Genomic DNA, 10,286 nt, shown 5'->3' on the forward strand with positions numbered 1-10,286 from the left:
AAACTAATTTTTGTTTTTTTTTTATGGTTGCCATGTTCGTAATAGGTTTTTAAGATAAAACAAATTAATTTTTAAACAAAACAAAAAATTTATAAATTTAATTTAATAGCATGGTTTTTCCATACCTGCATGTTCCTTAGCATAAGCTAAGCTAAAACTAACAGAGAGTATTGAGAATATAAGAACCTTTCCGTCCTACGAACACAAGCAAGAGTGCCAATCACTGATAAATGCATACATTTATGACAGCGTCGTTTGATACTTAAATTTGTTGGCATTATTTCGATGTATTTTTTTTTTTTCGTCTCAATATCGGGTTGAATTGTGAAAAATTTCGTCGGTATAGTCGCTAAAAGCGGAGACGTACTAAGCGGAGTCCCTTTCATATAAGTTTGTATGGGGACCAACCAAGCCATCGACTTATCGTCGCAATAACCGGACGGACACTATAAGCGGAGTCGTTATAACCGGATTCTACTGTATTTAAAAAGCATTTTTATTTATTACTTATTGTTATACTAAAAAACGATATGAACATCGAAATAGTTTTTATAAATTTTACAAGTTGGGCAGATAAATAGGCAATTTGCAAGTTCTAAAATAAAATGTATAAATTTTGCTAAAGTAAAAAAATACGTTGGTTGCTTTCTTTTTCGAATACGGAATAAAGTACTATTTATTATTAAATTTTTAACGCACATTGTTACATACACCTCGCCTTGCATATCGTTCTACATACTATTTAATACACATATTTTGTCTTGAACTTAGTGACTAAACTAAAGACGTAGGCAATGGATTTTATTTTTATTTTTTTTGCATTTTGTTTGTTTAATCGGGGGGCCAAAAAACACTTACGATATTAGGGTTTGTTTGCCTGGCTTCTCATGTCACTTTCAACACATTTTCATCATAGTCTTTTAAAAGCGTATCATCTCTCTTTTGTTTTTTAAGTTCTTTGTTGTTTTCGGTATTTGTTTATATAACAATGCAAGCAAAAGAATATAAAAATGTTTAAACAAATAGGTTGTAGCAAATCGCAGAGTGAAAAGTACGCTTCCTTTTTTTTTGTATAATCTCAAATACAAAATAGTACATCGAAAAGTGTTTCTGAGTTACAATATTACATATACATACATAATTGTTTATTTTTACATATATATATATATATTAAATTTTTATAGTTGAAATTGTTATTTAAATTTAAATGCATTTAAGTAACGTGTTACAATTAGAAACGGTTCTTTAGCTACGTGTTGTTGTTGTTCTTCATTTTGTTGTCAGGTTGTTGCATTTTGTCGAAATTCCTTCATTTATAGGTGTACATAATTTCATAACTATTTAGATATAAATATGTATATATATGTATATTTTAATATGCAATATTTATTTATATGTATATATATATATCGTCTTTGTTGTTGCACTATAATTTTTGTTTTTCTTCACTTCTTTTTACTTAAATGATTGCTGACTAGACTAGTGCGTATTGAATCGGATCGCGTTTAGAATTGTTCTTTATTCATTATTTAAGTATGCAAATCGTATTCTCATAAACATTTGACGTATTTGTGGTTTTGTTAGTTTTGGTGTTTTGTTCTTTTGGTTCATTGAAAAAGCTGCTTAATGGCGAGACAACTTGGATCAAGTTTGAAGCGAATCCAAGCTCCCTCAAAGGCAACTGCAACCTATTTAACTATAATCTTGCTTTTAGAATACACATATTTGAAAGATTGTTTTTGTTCTTGTATTTCGTTTGTTTTCTGTGCGCTTTACCATTTGTATTTTTATTAATTTTTGTGGAAAAAATTGGAATTTTTAAATATTGCACGACTTGAAATTAATTTACTTTATCGTTTTTGTCTTTTTGCTTAATTTGTTTTTTTTTTTTGATTTTGTTGCGATTGTTAAACTTTTGTGTGTCTGTGTGGTTGTTTTGTTCGGTTGGTAATTCATTTCATTTTTGTTTTTGTTTTTTGGTATTACAAATACTTGAGAACGTCTAAGAAATGTGCTAGTTAAGAAATATGCTGAAAAAATGTACAGAGTTTTTGTAATTACAGGTAAAATACAAGCACAATAAATGTACGTATCTATGATGTTGTATCGAGGCATATATTGTGCCCAATTTGCTCGATCCGATATCGGTCTGCGAACGACGCTTCTCTCATCTGTGTTTTCTATTCATTCTCTATTATTTTTGCATTCTCTTTTCTTGTTTGCTATTCTTGATGTTGGTGTTGTTAAATCGTTGTGTTTGCAGCAGCGCGTACCAATTACAAATCACTAGAAATAAATACGAAGCTAATCCACCAGGATAGGCGGGGGGTTTCCATACAATACAATACATATCTAAAGCATCGGTTAAACATGCGCAATGGGCATTTGAAGCGTCTTCGCATCCCGATAGGACTTATCCTACACATACTGATGATCACCCGCCAAGCCATCATTGTCGGCACCATCGCCACGCAGCAGCGGCTCCTTCTCAATGGTCTGATGCACCTGAGCATCATAGTCATAGTAGTTCATCCAATCAACGCGTCGCGGTTGCACCAAACCAAAGCAATTGCACTCAAGGAAATCAATTAGATTGAGCAACGGGCCACGCGTGAATGGGCTGTGTCCACCCTTGGCCTGGAAATGGCGATAGCGTCCACGATTCATGCGCTCGTTGGTGGTCATTCCGAGGCAAATTACCTGATAGGTCTGGCAAATGGTTAGCAAGATGACCCAGGACATGTGCAGCAAAGCGTTGCCCATGACCCAGCCCACCCAAGCATTGCAGTTGCCAATAGCGCGCATCGCAGTGAGGAAATCTAATCGAAAAGTTAGTTAAGCACTCAACTTAAAATGTAATCACATTTTAGACTCACCGTCAAAGTGCACATTGCACTCGTTGACATAGTATTTAGAGCCGCCGTAGATCATCCAGGCGCACATGATCAACAGCATCCAGAGAAAGCCCATAAAGTAGCTGTGATTCTTGAGACCAATACAATTGCCCACCCAGGGGCAATGGTGATCGAAGCGTGCCACACAACGATCGCACACCGAGCAGTGCTTGGAACGAATCGGACGACGCACCAGGCAGCCCGAGCAAAAGGAAGCGGGTTCAAAGCCAATACCGCCGCGCTCCGACAGCTCAATAATTGTCTACAAAATTGAAACATATAATTAATCTACATTATAACATATCTAATTTCCTTCACTTACTTTGAAGCGCTGCTCTCTGGTGGGTCGTATGATGCCGGGATCACCCTTCCACGACTTGAGAAAGCATACCCACAAGCCCAGCGAACAGATGAGGAAGCACACGGTGGTTGGCAACGACACCGCATCGTCAATATACATTAGCCAAGTTACATAGAACCAAGCTTTGGTGGCCAAATAGACGGAAAGCGGCAACAACGCCATCAGATGCTCATCGAACAGCGTCTTGCCAATGGTGTGAAACACTGCATACAGGCAGCCGAGCAGGAAAAACTTGATAATGTACAGCGTGTTGATGGTAAACACAATGCCCGCCAAATAGAAGGCGGTAAACGGACAGGCGACCATCGACCACCAACGCAAGCGTTTGTCGTGCCGCAACTTGGATACCAGAGAACGACGTTGCTGCGAGCTGAGCGCTGCCTCACGCACCCGATCCATGACCTTAGCACCAATCCAAATGGCACCGGTTTGAGCCTCCAGCATTGAGAGTGGTGTTTCTGCCCGTAAATTGGGCGCATCCAGCGATGCCTTCGATTTGAGCACCAGCGTTGTGATGGCTGTCGCATTGCGGGCCAAGATGGCCCAGTGCAACGCCGTGTTGCCGTGTGTGTAGTCAACCATGGCGGGATTGGCGCCTAATGTGAGTAGCAGACGCACGGGATCCAGAGCACACACCTAATGGAAGATTCAATGCAAGCAAATTTATTATATAAACAACAATTGGAGGTTAAAGTTAGGTGTAACGGAAGTAGGGAAGCCATAGTTGCCGAATGATGATTTTTGATGTTTATGAAAGTTATAGACTCTCAACTTGAGAATTTGGATACTTTTAGATCTAGATGTTTAAACAGTTGGATAGACCGATTAATACTATGGGGAATCTTAAATAACTTTCCAGTTTTTGATTACAGTGTGCATTAAGTCTTATTTAATATAAATCATAAGGGTGATAAGTGTAATTCTAGTTGACTCACCTTCCATGCCGCCCACATCAACGCCGTCATGCCGCCGCGGTCCTGCAGATCTGGATCTACACCCTTGGCTATGAAGTAGGCCACCAATGCAGTGTGTGCAAACTGTGCGGCAATGTGTATGCAAGAGCAGCCCTCCGCATCCCGAATACGCGGGTCGGCGCCCGCAGCCATCAGCAGGACGACGGCACCCAAGTGACCTTGGCGGGTGGCCCAATGCAGGGGGGTGGCATTCAATTCGCCGCCAACAGCATCGACGGTAGCGCCCTTTTCCAGAAAGTAGCGAATGATATCTCGTCGATTGTTGATGGCTGCCCAATGAAGCAGTGTGACTGTTTCACTGTCGGGCTGATTCACATCCCAGCCGGACTCGACCAGATCCCGCACGCGTGCTATCGCACCGTACTGTGTGGCTTTGACGATATCGAAGCCACTGTAATCGGGTTCGACGGGCGCTGTTGGTGGCTGTTGTGCTATCAGCGCCGCTTGGCGATCGTTATCGGTTTGATTGCCCGCACCGGGCACGCACGAGCCTGTCGTGGCCGCATTGCAGGCGCTTTGGTACATCTTTTTGCTCCAGGAATAAGTGTGTGTGTTTTCTGGTTTCCTTTATTTCTTCTTTTTTTGTTATATTAATTGTGTGAGTGTGATTCACTTAACATCCCCCATGCACACACACACATACGCACGCACACACTGCACATTCGCACACACCCCCGCCAGGTATTTGAAGGTATTTGGGTTGTTATTTCACAAGGCAAGCATTTTGCTGCGTTTTATTTTCCATGCAGCAGCACATTAAGCGTGTACTAAGAAACAAACATAGACGCACACTGTAAACCTTGTTAAATATTTACACAATTCGCAGTTTTTAATGCGTTTTACATACGAAAATATCTGCTGCTGGTCAGTGTGACCGATTCACGATTAAACCAAAAACATAATGCACACACACGCATGCACACAAATATACGAAATCCTCTTGTAGTATTCAAAACTGGTATTTTTATGTATGAGCAAAATAAATACGGAATTCAAATTTTCTGTTGCCATTGAATTCGCATTTATATTAATTATCTTTTAAATATTTGAAATTTGGCTTGGCATATCTATTGGATATATTTAAAATTTAAAGATTGCTTGTAGAAATTTTAAACAATAATTTCGATTATGCCAAACAGTGTATTCATAATATTTTGATATAATTCTTTAGAAATCAATTTATTAATATTTATTGGTAATCTATTTAATGTAAAAGAAAATGCTAACTATTCCTTTTATTGGTAAATGATCTTTATATATAGTTATTAATTTTTAAAAATGCAAAATACTGCTTTCCATTAACAAATTTCATAAAATACTGCGATGCATTTAAAACCCGCACAATGACAGTCCTGCCAATTTGGCCTAAAATGAACAGTTGGTTTATTCGCAAATTCTACTTCTGATTTTCCCGCGTTGTTGCCGCGTTTTTTGCATCATTTAATTTGCAAATTATTTTGTTGGTTTACTAGTTAATTTCGTTATATTATTAAGCAAACAGATAGCATGGATAATAAACGTAAATTTAATGGCAATGGCACAGCCAACGGCCACTCAAAAAAGTCAAGGTAAACAAAAGCTTTTGTTTGGCGTCGATTGAAGTGAAATATAATCTGAACTTTGCAAATTTGCAGAAATTTTGATGATGATGATGAGATGGGCGGCGGTTTCGAGGCCGAGCTGGCCGCCTTTGAGCCCAACGACGATTTGGATCAAACCCAACTGATGGGCGAAGGACCCGAAAATCAACAGACGAGCGAACGTTGGTCCCGAGCAGCGCCTCCTAAGCTAAATCCAGCTGAGGACAGTTTGACATTCCAGCAGCTGGACGTGGAGAACTATTTGGGGCAACCACTGCCCGGCATGCCAGGTGCCCAGCTCGGCCCGGTGCCAGTTGTGCGTATGTTCGGCGTCACCATGGAGGGCAACTCGGTTTGCTGTCATGTCCATGGTTATTGTCCCTATTTCTACATCTCGGCGCCCAAAAACTTTGAACAGCGGCACTGCGCCGACCTGCACGAAGCGCTGGACAAAAAGGTCATTGCCGACATACGCAACAACAAGGATCATGTGCAGGAAGCCGTGCTTGCTGTAGAGCTGGTGCAACGCCTCAATATTCATGGCTATCAGGGCGATGAAAAGCAGTGGTACATTAAAATCACGGTGACGTTGCCGCGTTTTGTGGCCGCTGCCTCCAGGTTGCTCAAAAAGGAAGTGATAATGGGCGCATTTGACTTCCAGGATTGCCGTGCCTTTGAGAACAATATCGACTTTGACATCCGTTTCATGGTGGAAACACAAGTTGTCGGCTGCAATTGGATTGAGTTGCCACCGGGGGCATGGCGACTGCGTGGACGCAACTCTAAGCCGGCGCCCGAGTCACGTTGCCAACTGGAAGTGGATGTGGCTTATGATCAGTTCATCTCCCATGAACCCGAAGGCGAGTGGTCCAAGGTGGCGCCGTTGCGCATTCTTAGCTTCGATATTGAGTGCGCTGGTCGCCGTGGCATCTTCCCAGAGGCCAAAATGGATCCAGTTATACAAATTGCCAACATGGTAATCCGACAAGGCGAATCAGAGCCGTTCATCAGGAATGTATTCACGTTGAAGGAATGTGCTCCCATCATTGGCAGCCAGGTGCTGTGTTATGACAAGGAGCAGCAACTACTGGACAAATGGGCGGCTTTTGTGCGCGAAGTGGATCCGGACATCTTAACTGGCTACAACATCAACAACTTTGATATACCTTATTTACTGAATCGAGCAGCGCATTTGAAAGTTCAAGGCTTCGAGTATCTAGGCAGGATTAAGAACATACGTTCGGTCATCAAGGAGCAGGTGCTGCAGTCCAAACAAATGGGCAGACGAGAGAATCAATATGTCAACTTTGAAGGACGCGTGCCCTTCGATTTGCTGTTTGTGCTGCTCCGCGATTACAAACTGCGTTCATACACTTTGAATGCGGTGAGCTATCATTTTCTGCAGGAGCAGAAGGAGGACGTACACCACAGCATTATCACGGATCTGCAGAATGGCGACGAGCAGACGCGTCGTCGCTTGGCCATGTATTGCTTAAAGGATGCCTATTTGCCATTACGTCTTCTCGAGAAACTTATGGCCATTGTGAACTACATGGAGATGGCGCGTGTCACAGGCGTCCCACTTGAATCGCTGCTGACGCGTGGCCAACAAATCAAGGTGCTCAGTCAGCTGCTGCGCAAAGCCAAAACTAAAGGTTTCATCATGCCATCCTACACTTCAAGTGGATCCGATGAGCAGTATGAAGGCGCCACTGTCATCGAACCGAAGCGTGGCTATTATGCTGATCCCATTAGTACACTCGATTTTGCCTCGCTGTATCCTAGTATTATGATGGCCCACAATCTATGCTACACCACTTTACTGCTGCCTGGAGCAAAGGATAAGCTGGGATTGACGGATGATCAAGTGGAGCGCACGCCTGCGAATAACAGTTTCGTCAAGGCGGATCTGCGTCGTGGCTTACTGCCCGAGATCTTGGAGTCGCTGCTGGCGGCGCGTAAACGTGCAAAGAACGATCTAAAAGTGGAGAAAGATCCGTTCAAGCGGCAGGTGTTGGATGGTCGCCAGTTAGCGTTGAAGATATCAGCAAATTCAGTGTATGGCTTCACTGGAGCTCAGGTGGGAAAACTGCCTTGCTTGGAGATCTCGGGCAGCGTTACTGCTTATGGACGCACAATGATTGAGATGACCAAGAACGAGGTGGAGACGCATTACACACGCGCTAATGGCTATGAGAACGATGCGGTGGTCATCTATGGTGACACGGATTCGGTGATGGTTAACTTTGGTGTCAAGAGCTTGGAGCGCAGCATGGAACTTGGCAGAGAAGCAGCCGACTTGGTTAGCGCCAAATTTGTGCAGCCCATTAAACTGGAATTCGAGAAGGTTTACTATCCCTATTTGTTGATCAACAAGAAGCGCTATGCAGGATTGTATTTCACCAAACCGGAAAAGTATGACAAAATGGATTGCAAGGGTATTGAGACAGTGCGTCGCGATAACTCGCCATTGGTGGCCAATCTGATGAACGCTTGTCTGCAAAAGTTGCTGATTGAACGCGATCCCGAGGGAGCGGTTGATTATTGCAAGCAAATCATTGCGGATTTGCTGTGCAATCGCATTGATATCTCACAGCTGGTCATTACCAAAGAGCTGGCTAAGACGGATTACGCTGCCAAGCAGGCGCATGTTGAGCTGGCAGCCAAGATGAAGAAACGTGATGCGGGCACAGCGCCCAAACTGGGTGATCGTGTGCCTTATGTGATCTGTGCTGCGGCTAAGAATACACCAGCTTATCAGAAAGCCGAGGATCCGTTGTATGTGCTAGAGAATAGTGTGCCCATTGATGCCAACTATTATTTGGAGCAGCAACTATCCAAGCCACTGTTGCGTATCTTTGAGCCTATTTTGGGCGATAAAGCGGAGTCGGTACTGCTCAAAGGCGAACACACAAGGACTAGGACTGTCGTCACCTCAAAGGTGGGCGGATTGGCGGGTTTTATGACCAAGAAGGCAGCATGCTTGGGTTGCAAATCCCTAATGCCCAAGGGTTATGAGCAGGCGTGCTTGTGTCCGCACTGCGAACCAAAGATGAGCGAACTCTATCAGAAGGAGGTGGCATCGAAGCGTGGACTGGAAGAAACGTTTGCTCGACTCTGGACGGAGTGTCAGCGCTGTCAGGGTTCGTTGCATGAGGAGGTAATCTGTTCAAATCGCGATTGTCCCATTTTCTATATGCGACAAAAGGTGCGCATGGAGCTAGATACGCAGGAGCAGCGTGTGCGACGCTTTGGACTCCCCGAGTGGTAAAAGAAGTCGCTAAAGATTATTACATTATATAAACCTATAATTTAATATAATAATATATATATATTACTAGAAGTTATTACAAAGTTGTGTGTGTGTGTTTGGATCTTTTTTATGTTGCGCATAAGCGTTTTTTTTTCGTTTTAAGAACTTTCCTTTTTCACTTTGGACAAATTTTACAAGGGGCGGCAGGCGAAGTTTGGTATTGGGGGCATGACTGTGACTATTTTCGGCTTTGCAGCGTATTCGATAGCCAGTCCATGGCCTGATCGAGCCCCTCACCTTTGGTGGCCGATGTTTTGAATATTTGAAATGTGCGATTCTTTAGATTCTCCAAACCTAACGCGTGATGCACTTCGGCAACGGTCATACAGCCGTCCATGTCCTGTTTGTTGGCCAAGACGACAAGTATCGCGCCCGCCAGCTCCTCTTCGCGCAGCATATACAAGAGCTCGTCCTTGGAGATACCAATTCGATCTCGATCTGCCGAGTCTACCACATAAATGATGGCATCTGTGTTGCTATAATAACAGCGCCAATATGGTCTACAAAAAAAGATAAGATTAGTTTAGTAACACCAGCAGAAAGAGATAGACTCACCTAATACTGGTCTGGCCACCCAGATCCCAGACTTGAAACTTCAAGTTTTTGTATGTGACCTGCTCCACGTTGAAGCCAATTGTGGGTATCGTCGTGACCACCTCGCCCACCTGCAGCCTGTATAGAATCGTTGTTTTGCCAGCGCCATCAAGCCCCAATATCAAGATGCGCATCTCCCTGGAGCCGAGCAGACCACGAAAATAGCTGAGCACCCCACCTGCAAAATGAAAATGAAAAATCGAGCAATGAAAAAAAATGATTGTAAAGTTGGTGGTGACTTTTTGTGTGCTGACACCCACAACACAATAAAAAAAACAGACGTAATGCATACCCATAATTAAAGCTCGTTTGCAATTGTGCCAAGTGCCTCTAAATGCTTAATTATATGTATTTAAATATTTTAAACTAACTAATTATTATGTTACTCTAGTATTTATTGCTCTTGCAACCAATTTGCTCTGCTCTTGTTTTCACTAAATGACAGAATTTTGCCATTCACCATGCACGTGAACATGACGTGTCATCGCCGGCGTTCAGCAGCACAAGAATATTTTTATGCAAACTTTACATAAAAATATTTTAGAAAAATTTGGTTAAATTTAATTTAAT

At 42.6% G+C, this 10,286-nt stretch overlaps 3 protein-coding genes across 4 annotated transcripts; 1 reads left to right on the forward strand and 2 right to left on the reverse strand.

Moving 5' to 3' along the window:
- Positions 1-641: 641 nt before the first annotated feature.
- On the reverse strand, positions 642-5,232 carry LOC133841813 (palmitoyltransferase Hip14). Of its 2 annotated transcripts, none has more exons than XM_062274568.1 (5): positions 5,077-5,232; positions 4,191-4,996; positions 3,217-3,891; positions 2,877-3,156; positions 642-2,819 (listed from the first exon to the last, which is right to left on the reverse strand). In XM_062274568.1, exons 2-5 carry the CDS (start codon positions 4,752-4,754, stop codon positions 2,419-2,421), a joined length of 1,920 nt encoding a protein of 639 aa, XP_062130552.1. In that variant the 5' UTR covers positions 4,755-4,996; positions 5,077-5,232; the 3' UTR covers positions 642-2,418. The 2 variants fall into 2 exon arrangements, with proteins under 2 accessions (XP_062130552.1, XP_062130551.1); XM_062274567.1 differs by having other exon boundaries at positions 4,191-5,020; positions 5,077-5,091.
- A 358-nt stretch (positions 5,233-5,590) lies between these two features.
- Positions 5,591-9,163, forward strand: LOC133841802 (DNA polymerase delta catalytic subunit). The gene is made up of 2 exons (XM_062274547.1): positions 5,591-5,797; positions 5,864-9,163. Exons 1-2 carry the CDS (start codon positions 5,736-5,738, stop codon positions 9,078-9,080), a joined length of 3,279 nt encoding a protein of 1,092 aa, XP_062130531.1. The 5' UTR covers positions 5,591-5,735; the 3' UTR covers positions 9,081-9,163.
- Positions 9,097-10,168, reverse strand: LOC133841844 (ADP-ribosylation factor-like protein 1). The gene is made up of 3 exons (XM_062274618.1): positions 10,009-10,168; positions 9,678-9,894; positions 9,097-9,622 (listed from the first exon to the last, which is right to left on the reverse strand). Exons 1-3 carry the CDS (start codon positions 10,010-10,012, stop codon positions 9,301-9,303), a joined length of 543 nt encoding a protein of 180 aa, XP_062130602.1. The 5' UTR covers positions 10,013-10,168; the 3' UTR covers positions 9,097-9,300.
- Between the last annotated feature and the right edge of the window lie 118 nt (positions 10,169-10,286).

Source organism: Drosophila sulfurigaster, chromosome 3, assembly GCF_023558435.1.
Source record: "Drosophila sulfurigaster albostrigata strain 15112-1811.04 chromosome 3, ASM2355843v2, whole genome shotgun sequence".
Lineage (NCBI taxonomy): Eukaryota > Metazoa > Arthropoda > Insecta > Diptera > Drosophilidae > Drosophila > Drosophila sulfurigaster.